The following is a 15,695-nucleotide window of genomic DNA, read 5'->3' on the forward strand; positions in this document are numbered from 1 at the left end:
CTGAGGCCTGGGAGCCTCCCACATCATGGAAGGGTGCCCAGGGCTGGTGCCGTGGTGCTGAGCTTTACCACCATCCCTCCTGTGGCTGAGTCCACAAGGGGGTGAGAGACCATGAATCATTTTCCAGTAGATAGCACGGAAGTGGGATAAGGAGCATTTATGGGCAGTCTGCTGCCAGTAAGTGTAACTTGAGAGGTAAGTGGTTGATCTCTCGATCAAGGACCCTGGGGTGCCAGCAGGCAGCATGCTGCTGTGTCACACGTGCCCAGAGGAAGGGGACTGGCTGACTGACTGCTGCCAGCACAGCCATTGCCTGGTGCTGGCATCACACACCAGCCAGGGCTGGGCAGCTGCTCCCTGAGGGAAGCAGAAGGAAAAGACAATGACAAACAGAAATTCCCCTTGGAAACGTTATAAAAGTGGTGCATGTCTTGCAGCACCTCAGACAACCTGCCAGCCAAGAGGGCAACGTGACGAGGGGCTGCCTCAAGGCAGCAGGATGGCAGCAACTATCGCTGCTCCCCAATCTGTGGGTGAGAGAAACCCAGCTGAAATGCCATGGGTAAGCCTGGAGATGGTCCCAAGGGCTCCCAGTCCCTGTTCTCCCCCAGCCTGCACCCACACACCTCCAGCACTGTTGGGGACAACAGAGAAGCCTGTGCACTGCCCCAGGCCTGGTGAGGAATGATGCCATCACTGAAGGATGTGACAGGAGCATGAGCCAGATGGCTCCTTCACAAAAGCTATGGGACACGGGTGGCTCCATCAGCAAGGCAAATCACAGTTCCCCTGTACAAAGCACAGCAGTGACCAATAACCTCCCCTTGATTTAAGACCAAGAACCCCTGTCCCACAGCATTACCTGGCACCATTTTGGGTGCCCGAGGAACAAGCAAGTGGCTGCTCCATACAATCCACAACGGGCACCCAGGGCACGATGGTGAGTAATGCCAAGATCCAAACCAAAGCTTTTAAGGGAAAGGGGTGGGAGGTTTAATTTCTCTCTTAATCAGAAGTTTTTAGCAAGTCCCAGCTGGGGTAGGTCGCTGTGTCCAGCCTTTTGCCACGACATATTCTTTCTCTGGAATATTTTCAATTGCTTTGTACGAGCTGCAACAAAAGCATGGTCATGTTATTCCTCACAGCAGCAACAGGAGGGTACACAGCAAAGGTGGTGGGTGGGAATGAAAACCAATTAAAAGGAAGTATTTTCTAGTTGGATTCAAGCATTAAAGACTGGCTTGTTGCTTTGACCACAATGTTTTAGCCAGCTACTGGTGCTGTCTCAGACTGCAGGGACTCAGGGGCTAAAAGGAGACAGATGGAGCAGCTCCCAAGGGCTAAGAACATAGGAGAAACAAGATGCATAGAGAGAGAAATGTTTTTATTAGTCCAGCTGATATAGCTAGAAAAAAATAGACAAGTTTTCAGGCATCTCCTTCCATTAGGTAATTGCTGTGAGTGCAGTAACGACGCCGTGTTGAGGAGAGGCACCACTAAATGAACACTCTCTGATTACAAGAAGCAAAACCAGCTATTTGCCAAGCGTCTGTGAACAGTGACATGAAGCACAGCATGGGGGAATCTAAAGAATATACAGAACCAACCGGTTGCCTCTTGCACCATTTTCTCTTCCCTGCTCTCACAAGCTTCGTACAGAAAAATCCCTGTGCTGATTAACTCAAATATAGGAACACGCAGCACAGAACAAAACTCTTACATGTGATCTCCTCTCCCCCACCCAGTTAAATTTGAAACACACAGAAAGCTGTATTAAAAGAAAAAAAATCTGATCAGAGATGTTCACTCAGCCTTTTCTCACCAAAATTACATTAGCTTTACCCCAGCTGGAGTCATCTCCTCAGCTAAGTGACAGCCTGCAATCACAGCCTTAGAAACATCACAGCCTTTACAAAAGAAAGCTTCAGTTATCTATGCAAACCTATATAAAGCCACATGCCGTGGAGCTCTGCATCAACCTTTCATCATGCTCCCTCTATCAAAGCTGAGTTTTAGCTGTGGGTAGAGCTATTGAGCAGGTGCATCTGCATGAGCTGCAAAGCTGCTGTTTCTAAGGGTGTGATGCTCATAGTTATCAATACTTCTGGAAAATGTTGCTCTTGTAGGTTAATAATGTGATGCTTCCACACTGCAAGCACACATGTACAGCCATTCTGAAGAACACACCCAGAGAACAGCCTGAGCTTGCAAGCCAGACCCAGTTTGGAAAAGAAAACTAACTTACCATGTTGTAATTGACTATACCGCTCATTTTTAGTTTCATGGGACAACTGGTGCACGGGCCATAAAAAGCCAGCTGAAGAAACCAAATTATCTGGTATTTTCCTGTCAGCTTCCAGCCCCCCTCTCTTCCCTGGCTGAACCGAAATCACTTACAGAGAAGCATGGGTTTAATTAATCTAGATTTCACCTCACTCCTGAGCATCAAAAGAGCAATTGGTTGTTTACACCACCTCTCTGCAGAGCCTGAGAATGAAGACAATCTTCTTCCTACAAACTAGCTCAGGGTCAACAGTACTATGGGCTGAAGTCTGACCTCAAAGCACTGCTCAGTAGCCCAGGAGGAGCCAGTGGAGAACAGCAGCCCTCTGCACACCCAGCCCTGTCTCCTCTCCCACACAGGAGTGAGCCTGGCTTGCTGTACTCAGGATAGTAACAGTTTATAGTTGGTATGAGCAGATGCACAAGTCAAAGCCTTGGAGGTAGGGCATGTTTGCAGTGACTCATGTTTAACACTAGTTCTCAAATTTACAGCAACTACAATCAAGTTAAAGGTTCAATTTCTGCTTTAACATTTCAACTCAGGTGGTCTGCAGCAGCACAGCCAGGAAGATGTGCTCGCACACAAAACCAGCCCATCTAGCATAACTATGAAAACCAAGTCACTTAAATCTCAAAGACATTCAGTTAACATATCTAAGACATCTCAGGCCAAACAATAGTTTATTTCATTTTTGAGCAACATCTCAACCATCAAAAAAATAAACTCTAACACAGATGGATGGAAGACTTCTCTACAGTGTAACTAAGTGGGCTCTGACCCCAAGGGTTTGAATTGGAGTGACCTTTTATTATTCATCCAATAAGTTAGGAAGCATGAGGATAAAGTGCTTTATTTCTGAGCTGGCATGAGGTCATCAATGGACTGGCCTTTTTCAAGGCGTTTTTCCATTTCGATGAGCAGCTTCACACCATCCACCACCATCTGCACCAGCTCCACCTCAGAGAAGCCAAGACGATCAGCATTGGAGACATCAAACACTCCTCCAACAGCAGCTGTGTCCACACCACCTGCAGCAAGAGATTTAGTTAGAACACTGACCACAGCCAGAGCAGGTGAGTCTGCCTTTCTTCCCTCACCAGCTGGAAGTGGGGACACAGCAAGATGATTCTCTACAAGCTGCCACTGGTGTCTCCTCCTGTGTGCAGGGAGATAAAGCCACACATGACTGCCAACATGAACCACAGACCTAGTCACTAGGCCAGGTCTTTATTCTTTTGACCCATGAGCAAGCTAACCCCTGGTCAGAAATAACTTCTGACTAGCTGATAGCTCCAGTGGGTAAATCAGGATTTCCATCCCTGCTTACAATGCAAACAGCTGCCACCAGGTCCACCTTATCTGGTGCTCAGAATGACACACAGGACATAACCAGAGAGCCACACGCAGCACAGTGTAAGCAGAGCACCGGCATCCCCAACTCCTCCAATAAACGATTTAAAGACTTTTTTCTCTCCATGTGCTTTACAAAGGAACCTTTTGGATGGTCTGACAGGCAAGGACAGCGTGAACAAGACACAGCTCTGGCTGTAGCCAGGCTTCTGATGGTGTCTTAGGGCACACCAACCTGGCCATCAGTGTATCAACTCTCACCTGTGCCTCGTTTCTGCAGCCGAAGCCTCTTGAGGACTTCTCCGAACTTCTCATTTTTCCCAAGGTGTGGCAGCTTGATGTGCACACCAGCACGGAGCCCTGTTCCGAGGTTGGATGGGCAGGTCAGGATGTAGCCCAAGTGTGGATTCCACATGAACTCGTAGTTTTTGGCCTTGAAGAGAGTTTCTATCTATAAATAGAAAGAATGGATGTTTAGAGATTGTTCTCTGCCTGAAGGATGTAGGACATCCATTAGTGCTCATTTACAGCTTCAGTCACCTAGCAACAGCCACAACACTTGGAACAGCTATTTCAGTCACATAAGCCCCCTCCATTTGGAAAAAAGGGCCACCAACAAGGGGCTTTTAAGGCCTTAATCTTGCTCCTAGTGGTGAGACAGGCTAAATTTAAAAGCTACATTTCTTACATCACTATCTCCTGGAAAGTTTGATTTACTACATGTCAAGCTGACACATCTGTAAGGATCAGGAAAGGGGCTGGTAAAGCTGAAGTTCATATCAAAACTAGGAGAGAACAGCATCCAGCCTAAAAACTTGAGTCCAGCTTTGCCCATCCTCATTCAATTTCTCCTCCCACCCAAGGTGTCTCAGAGCTTTAGAGAACTACGTAGAATTTCTTTAAAATACATTTTAGACATTTGGATAAGGGTGCCACCATATCAGAAATGTATTCTAGATTTCATAGCTGCAAGGCTTTTTACCAATACAGGTGTTTTGGAGCCCTCACAGCTCAGGACCTCATCATGATGTTTCCAGAGATCCAGGCTATGAAACACAACCATGCAGGACTCGGGAGGGGGTTTGAAGTTTGCATTTCAGCTCTAACTAGAGAACCACATACCAGCTCAGGCAACATTGATTTACCTTTGTTAGCCCAGTACAGAAGCGATGAAATACTTCCTTCATGTTGCCACCTTTTTGCATGGAAATAACTCTAAGGTGATCCTCCTCATTGATCCAAACAAGGAAGGTCTTGTTATCATTGTGCCTAGGGGACAAAGCAAACAAGTCGTTGTCTTCCCACCTCTCATTTTGAAGAGCACTAAATTGCTCATCACTGTAGCTTTTATTTCAAGAGGCTCACTTAATTGCTTCATCAAAGAAATGGATCTTACTTCTTTTGTCTATGCAGTTAAGTATAGACCTGCTCTTCTCAAGAGGTAGTTTGAATTGGCCTTTATCTAAACGGGTCAAAGTAATAACATGGCATTACCTATTCTTACAATATCAAACCCTAAAATCTGCTCAACCCCCTAGCTCGCCTGTGGCCCCATTTTACAAATTTAAGCTACTTCATCTGCTCAGCAGTCTGCAAAAGGGTGACCAGTACAGACTCTGAGGCAGCCTTATGTTATGGACATCACTATACCATGTTGACCATGTATAACAGAGCTTTTTTATCAGAATTGTCAGATTCTGTTAAATTGCATTTTATATCTTATTTTCACTATTAATTTTTGATCAGGGCTTTTCAGGATGCTGTAAAAATCTCTGAACAATGGGACTCTCTTGTCCCAGCTTGCAGCTGACAGCAAGTACTCTCTCCAATGATATTTATCATGCTGGTAATTTCTGAACTTGATTAGGATCAAAAATTAGCTAGTACCCAAGGAAAGTTATTTATGCAGACATCACTAAGACATTACCCTTCAAGTCTGTGGATTAGTCATGCTCAGATGACAGCGCTATCTGGTGCTGGCAATCTGCAGGTAGATGATGCAATCTTAAAGGTGACCTACAGAAACAACGTGTGCTTCCTCTGGGTTGTACTGAAACAGCTGCAGTAATAAGACTGGAGCATTCCTGGTGATGAAAACCCTAGCCCTTTAACTTATAAGGGAGCAAGCTAATTATGCTGCAGAAGCTCCTGAGATGCAGAGTTTTATGTAGGTGACCTACATCTAACAAGCAGAATCCTTCCATTCCATACCTCTGCATCAGTCAACTCCTGTCACCGAGTCTCTGGGGACAGGGGGAAATCTTATCACTAGTACAGGTAAAGTCATACTAGTCCAGCACCAGTGAGTTTCTGCAAGCAGAAGTCATGAGACTCCAAGGGAGTAACTATGCATCCAGGATCGACTCTGAGCTAAGACACTGCTACGGTTTGTACCACAAGTTAGTCTCAACTCCTGGACAAGAGCTGAATGTAGTGGTACATCTGCTCCATTAGAAGTGATCTACTTTTATAAGCTGATTCAATTTTCCTCTGGTGCTTCACTAACCAGGGCTGGATGGGCAGGCTCTGGTTCCAGGCTAGCCAAGCTGGCTCGTTCCTACCAGCATAATAACACTTGTCCAAATTCTGCTGGTTGAGCTGCAACTTTCCCCAGAGGACAATACAGAAGTTTCTCAACAGATTCAGTATTACAAGTTGAAGCTGCTGTTTAGCCCAACAGTACCAGTCACCACCAAAGCTACAATATTTTTTTGCAGAGATCTCATACAACTCCATTCTTCCAGACATACTCACCAGATGCCCCTGGCATCAGGCCAGTCTCGTGCCATCCCAGATGCCAACAGAAGAGGAGAAACTGGCTTGTCAAACAAGAAGTGGTCATCAATCAGCTGCTGCTGCTCTGCATCAGTCATGTTCCTCAGAGCATAGTACTTTCCCTTGAGATCACCGTCCAGACTACCCAGAGCTGAAAGAGAGGCACTTTCAGGATGCGACCAAAGGTGTTAGACATTCCCAGCACTTTACAGACCACACACACAGGATGGCAATGTCTGATCTGCTGCGTTTGGTTCCTCCCTTGCTTTCATCTGCAATGGCAATGCCTTTGTGGCATTGCAGAACTTGAGGCAGTATCAGATGATGTGTCTGCACCTTCCAGGCTTATACAAGTAGTTTTTGTTCCCTTACATGCGGTATAGAATCATTACTGCTGCAGAACTTACAAGTGGACTGCTTTCTTCCAAGGAGAACCAAGGTCACGAATATAACAAACAGTATTATTCTAGTCAAGGACTATTACCCTGCCCTTGAGAGGTTTTGGAACAACCACTCTCCCAGCCTCCAGAATATGCACCTTGAGCATATCATCATTCTTTCACTTAATGGCATTGGAAGGCAACAGAAACAACTTCCAGCTGAAGAGTTTCACTGAAAACTAGGACTTAACTCTACTCAGCTGCAGATCTGCAGCAAGACTACAGCTCTAAACAAGCTGAGCATTAATGAAAGTAAATTAAAAGCAGCCATAAAATACTGCACACCCATGACTCAAGCCCTGTAGTTGCCACACACCTGTTACATTTCAGGTTTGAGCCCTGACGAACCAACTTCTTTCACCACACACAGAGAGAAGCTTTTGAGATCAGCAAAGGTCAACTGAACGCAGCCCGGCTTCCCTCTGACACGTGCTCTTGCTCTCAGCTACACACTGCAATGCTGAGGCAATGCTAACGCAATGAGCCTTTTCCAGGGAAGGCTTCATGTTCAGACCAAGTCTCCCGGGAGGTGGCTTTTGCCAACTGCCTCCATTTTCAAACTGCAAAGAACAGCTCTTGCACAAAGGACAGACATATTTCCCTGACGCAACCAGTTCTCACTTACCTTCAACAGAGAGCTTCTCAATAGCCCGCCTCTCTCCTCGACTACAGTGCGGGGGAAGGCAGAATCCACGGATGCTTCTCCCAGTTCTGACACGGGAACTTAGCACATAATTGGGATCCAGGTCATCACCTCCCTATAAGATTAGGAAACCAGTGAGTACAACCCTGTTACCAAGATACCTCCCCTAAACACATGTAGCTCCCATACATTTGAACGCGCACCTTACACTTGAGGTATTGACTACTTGGTCTGTAATACCGTGTCTTGCTGCAGGACTATTTCCTTCAGCATTAGGTCAAGTATGTGTGACACAACCCTTGTTTAGAGGCCAAGGGTACAGCTACTAAGTAGCCCTAAAAGACAGGGATACCACCAGACCATCAGTTTTATGTCCATTCCACACTACAGTCTGGGCTTCTGTTACCCCTTCAGATCTGCAATCTAGAAGTACCAGCAAGAGGCAGAACCTTCTTCAGGCAGGTGTTTACTCTTGCAAACAAAACTTATTTATTACTGTTCTCCGAAGTTTCTTATTTTCAGTATGACCTACAGCAAGCCCATCAACATGTCATCAGGAACTCCTAGAGTTTATAGTAACATTTGAAATCCATAAACCAGGCAGAAATCCTTACTCCTAGCCATAATATCTATTCTATACTATGACACCATCAGCCGATATTTAAGATCCAAGATCAGATAGCAGAAAGTGTTTAATTTTTATGACAGGCCATGACTCCTAGGACAGTGTTGTTTAGGCTTGACTACTACAGCCCACAGTTCATGGAAATACATAAAGGTGTTTGGCACAACCTGTGCCGCAGCAGCACCTGAGGCAAGCTCCTGCTGCATGCCAGCTGCCTGGTTCTACCCAGACACTGACATCCTACAACAGCAAACTCTTCAGTCTGACTGCATCAGACTCACAGCCCATGTGTCTGTGCTCCGTGGAAGTGAGGGGACAGAGCCTGAACAATCAGTTTAGGCAGCTGCCAACAACTTTACAGTCCTCGGACCAGTAACCTGTAATCGATCAAAGTTTATACCTGCAGGTTATCAGCATTCAGGTCGGTCTTGTGCTGATCGCTTGGTTTGTAGCCACCATGCCTGTCTTCAATAACTGGATCAAAGAGCTCCTTAAACACGTCATAGGATTCTTCATCACCAGCCACACATCCTACTGTCATTATGAAGGGATGGCCTGAAGTGGTAATAAAGTCAGAAGAGCTAAGTTTGGGTGACGTTTGGCTGTACTCCAGTGCAGCACTAACCAGGCAAGTTCTTTAGTGGCAAGTCTAGTCACTTAGAAATTCATTCTTACATAAAAACATTTGGAGAGACCCTACATTTTGCACTTCATCCAGTTAATCAAATGCAGTGCTATGGAAACCCATAGCTGTTGTCATTAAACCATGCTCCTTTGTCAAGCTTGGTTTAGGACAAATTTGCACAGTACATCTAATTTTACTAACTAATTTAGATCACTGGATAGAAGTTATGTCTAAACAATCATGCTTTGCTGTAAGCAAGCATGCTTCGCTTTTTTGCTCCTTCTGCTACAGAGCTACATTTCTGTAGTCTGCTCATAAATACCACCTCCACAAGATTAGTTTTAAGTCACCATATTCAAAAGCACCAGTTACTTCAGCTGGTTCACACGGAATATTCTCAACGCGTTTTACCAGGATTATCAACCCCAGTCTGAATGACATCATCCAGGGTGAAGCCACTGGGTGTGACTCTGTCTCTCAGTTTCGTGTACAAATCCAGGGTTAGAACTTTGGCCATGTGGTTGTTGTGGGTGCTCAGGTCCGGGTACTCCTCATCAGGAGGCAGTCTCTGATTATTTAGTTGGGCCATTTTGATATTGCTAGAGTAAAAATAAATACTGTAATGTTAACATGTAAACACATCTGCTCCCCCTTTTTCATAGAAGTGCTAGAGAACATCACATAACCAGTTTGGAATAAGAACAAACCAGGACAGCCAGGTAAGCCAACATTTCCCCCCCCCCTCCCTCCCTGGTTGCATTATAATTAGGATGTATTTGGTTAGAGGTTTTTGGTGGTGTTTTTTTTTTTTTCCTTCAGATTTAAAGTATTTAGCAGAGTAGTTACATAATTGAAGTGTCTGGGAATTGATATGTCAGATCACAGCATGGAACATGGCTTGAAGGAGCACAGCCTCTTAATAAGGCCATGCCTTTAGCGCAGTCTCTCAATGCTTTGCAAGATTTGCCCCTCAGTAGCTCAAGAGTTTTGGGTGCCGTTGTCAAGAAGCACTTCCAGTCAGGAGGGAGAACAGATCATTATGCAGATCTAACGGTCCCATTACCTGGGTTGTCAACCCCAGTCTGGATGCAATCATCCAGGGTAAATCCACTGGGGGTCTGTTTATCTCTCAATTTCTTGTACAGGTCCGGGGTCAGCACCTTGGCCATGTGATTGTTGTGAGCTTTCAGGTCAGGGTACTCATCCTCAGGTTTGTACTTCATCTTCAGGAGGTTGTGGCTGTTTGAGAAGGGCATGGCTGACCCTACCGTAGTCACTAAGGGAGAAAGAGGGGAAGCCTATCACAGGGGGCTTGGTAGCCTCCGAACCGCCCGGGGGAACGCCAGGCACCCAGGCAAGGTCACCTTGGCTCGTGTTCCACCCGCGCCTTTCACACCTTTGCTGCTACACCACTTTCCACAAGCGCCAGGAAGGAAGAAAAAAAACAGAAGTTCTTCACCTCCAACAGCCTGGCCCCGTCTTCACCATCCTGGCCACAGGGGCAGGGGCTCTCCCGCCTCCCGGGTAAGGGGACGACCCCAAGGTCGCCGGGAGCGGCCGCGGCAGCGCCGGGCAGACCCCGCGAGTGGCTGCGGGACGGGGGGAGCGGCCGGGCGGCCGCGGGGCAGGGGTGGCTCGGCCCCGCCGGGACCCCGATCCAGCGGCAGGTGAGCGGGGCGGCTCCGCTGCGCCCTCCGAGCGCGGCCGCGCCTCCTCCCAGCGCTGCCGGACCAGAAGGTCCTGAGCAGCAACGGCTGCTCCCCGGCCAGGGAGCGGAGGGGCGGGCGGCATCCGACAAGCCCTTACACAACAGACGGCTCCCTCGGGGGACCTGGACGGGGCGAGCATATGTAACTACCCTGCTAAATACCAGGTTAATCTGGTTTTAAAGCGGGGCCAGCCCAGTGAGCACCTGCGTCGCGCCCCGCGCCCCGGCTGCGCCCCTGCCCCGCGCCGTCCCCCGCTCCCCTCCTCAGCCGGACCGGCTCCACCCCACATAGCAAGGGAAAAACAGGACAAAAAAAAAAAAAAAAAGGGGAAAAAAAGAAAAAAAGAAAAAATACAAAAAAATTGAAATCCCTTGTCTTAAGGCTTCATAGCGGCTGCCCCGGTACTTACCGAGGGCTCCGCAGCTATAGCAAGGATGTCCGCGCTGCTCCGCGCCCCGTAACGCCCGAGCCGGAGTGGAGCCCCGATCCTGCCGTTGCGTCCTTTTTATATAGAGCGCTAACCGCCGCCCCATTGGCCGTTATTTATAGCCCATTCATTCCATTGGGCCGCGCGCCGGAGGGCGGGGCCAACGCTCCGCTGCCGGCCGGTCCCGCGCCTGCCGCCATTTTGCTCGGCGTTGGGGAGGCCGCGCGGGGGTGGGGGGGACCCCCTGGGGCCGCTCCCGCAGAGCCGAGGGAGCCGCGGCGCCTCCGCTGAGCGCCGATGTGTGGGCAGAATTCCATCTCTCTGCGCCATCGTGCACCAACATGGCCCGTTGCCATGAATATTGGCTCTTCACACCTCGGTCGAGGATTCAGCCGCGGGTGTGATAACGTGCCATCCCAAAACTGAGGGTTATGTAATGTCAGCACTGGCCGTAACTGTCAGTAACTGCCCCTGAGGCGGGTGCGGATCTGGCGCCCAGCCCCCGGCAGCCCGGCTCTGCTGAGGGAGGACCTGCACCTCGCCTCCAGCACCTGCGAAGCCGTGGGCTCCTTTTACAGTTTAATGTGAAAGGAAGTAGGGTGGTTGTGTAAAGCACAGCGAATCCTCTGCTTGTCATGTGCCAAAAAAAAAGAAGTCTTAAGCTTTTATTGGAGAGTGGGTGATTTCCTGCTAAAGATGGGCACAGGAACTCTGCAATCCAACCCATCTAAAGCTCACCTGAAATTCTCAAAAACAGTGACTTCCACTGGTCCCTTCGTGAGCCGGTTTGTCCCAAAGCCAAGATGCAGCTGAGAATCCTGATGTTTGCAGAAATAAATATATTAACAATGTGAATGACTGTCTTGATCTGACTTTCACCTTTACATAATAGTATCTTTATCTTTCTCTGATGTGTGTTTCTCACAGCAGAACCCATATTTATTATCCTCCTGTCCAAACAGTGTACTTATCCACGTGAATGCGGATCTGAGTCCCACAGTTGCCTTCCTTGATACAAGTTGTGAATGTCAGGAGACATCACCTAAAATTCTTTCCCTACCATAATCCTTTCAGCACCACAACCAGTACCCTCACCCTAACAACAAGAAGTGAGGGCACTTTACAGAACTGCTTAGGATTTAAAAATAATAATGTACATATAGAAAAAAATCATTGCAAAATAAAAAGCCTAGACTGCCTGAAATAAAAATATACTGTGTTTGGCTGCCATCCAGATTTCCGAGTTATTCCAGGTCTGGTAGACTGAGATGCTGAATATACAGATCTCCAGGAGAAGCCAAGGGCTCAGCATCTGTACAAGTCCGGCCTCTTATCTTCCGGATCAAAGAACAAATCCTCTCTCTAGGACTGCTCTGCACTTTTAACCTCACAGAATCTTCCCCTACATATTACTAGTTTCACACAACGCTCACACTTCAGAATAGTGTAAATTGCAAGTAATGCCATGGCTAAACAAGTATTAAATGAATGTAAGCATAAAACTGTACCCAGAGTCCTCAATAAATTAAAATATAAATATAGTATTGCTGGATTACCTCAGCTGCAAACACAATTCTGATTGTGGATTTTTCTAATGTAAAACATGTATTTTTAATATTTTATTTGAAATAGAAATAAAACTAAAACCATTTTCTTAAATTATACCATATTTTTGTGGTGGTGTTCTTCACAAAAAGAAAAAAAAAATCATATCAGGGTAGGTTCTCAAGGCTCCTTTCACCTTATTCCATAATCTATTGCCACACAAACAAAGAAGCAATCAACTGTTCTGTAATGTAAATGTTCAGTAGAGTTGTGGAGTCAAGGTCACCAAGATCCAAAATCCAAGGATCTACTTCTGTTCATTGGATATGCTCTTTCCCTCCCAGTCTTGCAGAACAGGGAACACCAGTCATTATAAGCAGGTAGTAGATCTCAGTGTACCATACATTACAGCATTTCCAACACAAACAGACACCTGTTTTTCACAGAACTTTGGTCTGAGAAGCAGATATGGAAAGAGAGTCACGGGTGCAAAAACAGCCGTATGTTCAATTTATATGTTTAATAAACAGTGCACTCTCTACCCCTTTTCCCTCACCACTATTTGACAAACTTCTAGTGTGCAGTAAGTCAGAAGTGGCTGGGTTTTACTCAGACAGCATTTTAAGATCTGCTGAAAGCTGTGTGTAAACTGGATCCTACCTTTGTCACAGCATCCCATGCCAGCTTCCCTGGTGACTTAATTACAGATGCTGTGCCTTGTGTCAACAGCCTCTGATCACCCGCTCTATCTGCCTCATCTGCTGGGAAACACTTGCTTTGGACAAGCCTGTATGGCCTGTCAGACTGTGATAAAGGCGCCAATACTCACTTTCCATGCTGGGATGGTATCTTAGCGAATACTGACTTATACATGTTGAGTTCTGCAGCTCAGGATGGAAAGCTGGGGTGATTACTCCAGAGATCTCTGCACTGAGCTTTAACAATGAAGAATTAAGGGAAGTTAATCATGGGCCATGCAGCTAACTTCCTAAGAGGCTTAATTATAAATGTTGTGCAGTGTACAACTGCAAGAGAGGATGGGTGCTGGCTAGTGAATGTGTCTTCTGAAATTACTTGCGTGAATGTAAGATGAAGCTGAAGATTTAGGAGATAAACATTTTCTTAAAAATGTAGAAAAATATTCCAAATTAGGAAACAGCAAGAGAAAGTAGTTTGCTATAAACAACTGAATTGTCTCCAGTTCTTAACTGACAACTAAATAGCACTTGAAAATTAAACATAACACTCATGTAATAGTAAATTAAAGAAACTGGTTATAGTTGCATCTGCTTAACTTGTCAAGTGAAACTTCTCTTCCCATTTATATTTATCACTTAAAATGTAATTGCCTAGTTATTATCCTTGGTGTACTTTTTCTCACTTCTTAGGCAGTCTGTTGAAAATTACTGATAGTTTCCAGTGAGCTGAGGGCCTGTGGAAACTAGGAGTTGCTAAGTGTCTCAATCTTGCACACAGTCAGGCCCACAGTGATCTGAACATCATCTCATCACGGGAAAGAAAGGACACGAGAACATAAACAATGACAAATATAGCCAATGACACTAAAAATGTCAGAAAATTAAACAAAGTGGGTGCAAATATAAAGGCAAAGTAGAGCCATGATTGCCAGTCAGAAAAACAGCTGAGTAGGAGTTTGCAGTTTAAGAAACCTCTGAAACTGCATACATTATGTTTAGATTAGATGGAGGAGAGTTTCATAACTAACAAAGACTACTGCAATTATGCTATGGGTAGGTCAACACCATAACAAAAAATATGTTCTCACTGAAGGTAATGGGAAAAAAAATCCCTTTTACTTGATGGAACCACAAAAAAATAACAGCTCATCATCTAAACAGATCTCCGTTACTGTGGTCGTGATTGTGAAAGGATGACTTTCTCCATTTTTGTGTATTACAGGTTACTGGTGAATGCAGCACAGTACAGAGCATTATCTGATTTAGCTGGGAACATTACCTGCACGGCCAGGGTGATTCACACGCTCTCTGCTATGCCCATACCCCTCCCATGCCAGGTGGCCTGGGCTTGTTGTGAGCAGAAGATGAGGCAATACTCTCCTCCTTTGCTTCTCCTTGCCTCCTGATTACATCCCCCGTACCACCAGGGCACACAGGGCTCTCCACATCACTTCAATCCTAAACATGAGACAAAAGTAGGAGTTAGTACCATGCTGTTAGGGGGTTAGATAACGATTCTGCTGCTTCTGAGCCCACATTGTGGTTTCTCCTGCAGCCTTATGAAACCCCTGTGAGGAGCCTGGTTGGCCTTGAGCTGCCTTTCCCCAAGTAGGCTGCCCTGGGGGAGGGCAGGCAGAACTTTCTGGAAGCTCCATTCCCCAAGCACTGGAGGCGAGGCTTGGGTCTGCTGATGGCAAAGGCAAAGCCATTCCCTGGGGAAGGGGGCTTCAGCCCTCCTGGTGGTGGTCCTCGAGATTCCTCACACATTGGATGGGTGAGGAACTCAAGTTCCCATTGGGGCCACCAGTCCCCATCATGGCTTTCAACAGTGACCCACTGGGACCTCTCAAGTTTCACAGAGAGGGCAGCTGCCCAAGGCAGGAGCACCTCGGCCAGCTCATCGAGAGGTGCCTGGGGGGCTGCTGAGGGCAGTCAGTGGCTGTCCCCCCTACTCAGGGTCCCAGCAAGGAGCACTGAGGAGGACGGGCGCCTCGATGGGACTGTGGGCATGGTGGGCTGAGGGGGACAGGCGACTCAAGGGGGCTGAGAGGTACAGGCGCCTCGATGGGACTGAGGGGATGGCGGGCTGAGGGGAACGGGCGGCGAGAACAGGGTCTGACCGCACCGGGCACTGGCGGCGGCGACTCCCCGGCTCCAGGCAGGGCTGGCGGGGGCGGAGGCGACGGGAGCGTCAGCAGCCTGCGACCGGGGCGGAAGGAGGCGCTGGGCGGGCTCCGCGTGTGAGGAGAGCCGAGCCGGGCCGGGCCGGGCCGGGCCTGGGGAGGTAACGGCTCGGGACGCGGGGACAGCCGACGGCTGCCTGGGGGACACGGGCGCTGAGGCGAGGGCGGTCCCGCCCCCCGCGGACCCGTCACGGGTTAACGCTGCTCTGCCGCAGGCTAATCCCGCCTCTGACCCCTTCCCTGCCCGGTCCGTGCTTCTCACCCCCCTCCCGCAGCAAATACCGCGTTAAATCCTTCGGGCCCGGAACAGCCGCGAGGTTCCCGGGGCCGCAGGGACGGGCTGATGCGCTGCCGGGGCGCGGGAGGGGGCTGAGGGGGGCTCTGGCATCGG

At 47.7% G+C, this 15,695-nt stretch overlaps 2 protein-coding genes and 2 long non-coding RNA genes across 11 annotated transcripts in view; 1 reads left to right on the forward strand and 3 right to left on the reverse strand.

Moving 5' to 3' along the window:
* Window positions 1-1,367: 1,367 nt before the first annotated feature.
* CKB (creatine kinase B) lies at window positions 1,368-10,994 on the reverse strand. 2 transcript variants are annotated; one of them, XM_032692265.1, is made up of 8 exons: window positions 10,861-10,994; window positions 9,806-10,018; window positions 8,518-8,672; window positions 7,475-7,607; window positions 6,389-6,560; window positions 4,780-4,903; window positions 3,896-4,085; window positions 1,368-3,312 (listed from the first exon to the last, which is right to left on the reverse strand). In XM_032692265.1, the coding sequence occupies exons 1-8, from the start codon at window positions 10,982-10,984 to the stop codon at window positions 3,134-3,136; spliced, it is 1,290 nt and encodes a 429-aa protein (XP_032548156.1). In that variant the 5' UTR covers window positions 10,985-10,994; the 3' UTR covers window positions 1,368-3,133. The 2 variants fall into 2 exon arrangements, with proteins under 2 accessions (XP_032548156.1, XP_032548157.1); XM_032692266.1 differs by lacking the exon at window positions 9,806-10,018 and adding an exon at window positions 9,154-9,341 and having other exon boundaries at window positions 2,946-3,312; window positions 10,861-10,971.
* An 89-nt stretch (window positions 10,995-11,083) lies between these two features.
* Window positions 11,084-15,695, forward strand: part of TRMT61A (tRNA methyltransferase 61A) — a 28,127-nt gene continuing 23,515 nt past the window's right edge. Inside the window, exon 1 of one of the 6 annotated variants that reach the window (XM_032692274.1) lies at window positions 11,084-11,276. Coding sequence is in view for 1 of the 6 variants with exons in the window: in XM_032692268.1 (XP_032548159.1) it covers window positions 14,892-14,895 (4 nt within the window). In the remaining 5 variants the exon portion in view is untranslated. Of the gene's footprint in view, window positions 11,277-14,689; window positions 14,896-14,927; window positions 15,029-15,057; window positions 15,172-15,292; window positions 15,406-15,449; window positions 15,552-15,695 lie in introns of those variants that run through there. The other 5 variants (XM_032692268.1, XM_032692275.1, XM_032692273.1 and 2 more) reach the window with 5 other exon arrangements.
* Window positions 11,145-15,691, reverse strand: LOC116788988. 2 transcript variants are annotated; one of them, XR_004357831.1, is made up of 4 exons: window positions 15,587-15,691; window positions 14,401-14,579; window positions 13,253-13,358; window positions 11,145-11,696 (listed from the first exon to the last, which is right to left on the reverse strand). It is a non-coding gene; the product is annotated as an uncharacterized LOC116788988 (long non-coding RNA). The 2 variants fall into 2 exon arrangements; XR_004357830.1 differs by lacking the exon at window positions 15,587-15,691 and adding an exon at window positions 15,247-15,432 and having other exon boundaries at window positions 11,146-11,696.
* Window positions 12,488-13,246, reverse strand: LOC116788989. Its single transcript, XR_004357832.1, has 2 exons — window positions 13,084-13,246; window positions 12,488-12,878 (listed from the first exon to the last, which is right to left on the reverse strand). It is a non-coding gene; the product is annotated as an uncharacterized LOC116788989 (long non-coding RNA).

This window comes from Chiroxiphia lanceolata, chromosome 6 (genome assembly GCF_009829145.1).
Source record: "Chiroxiphia lanceolata isolate bChiLan1 chromosome 6, bChiLan1.pri, whole genome shotgun sequence".
NCBI classification, from domain to species: Eukaryota; Metazoa; Chordata; class Aves; order Passeriformes; family Pipridae; genus Chiroxiphia; species Chiroxiphia lanceolata.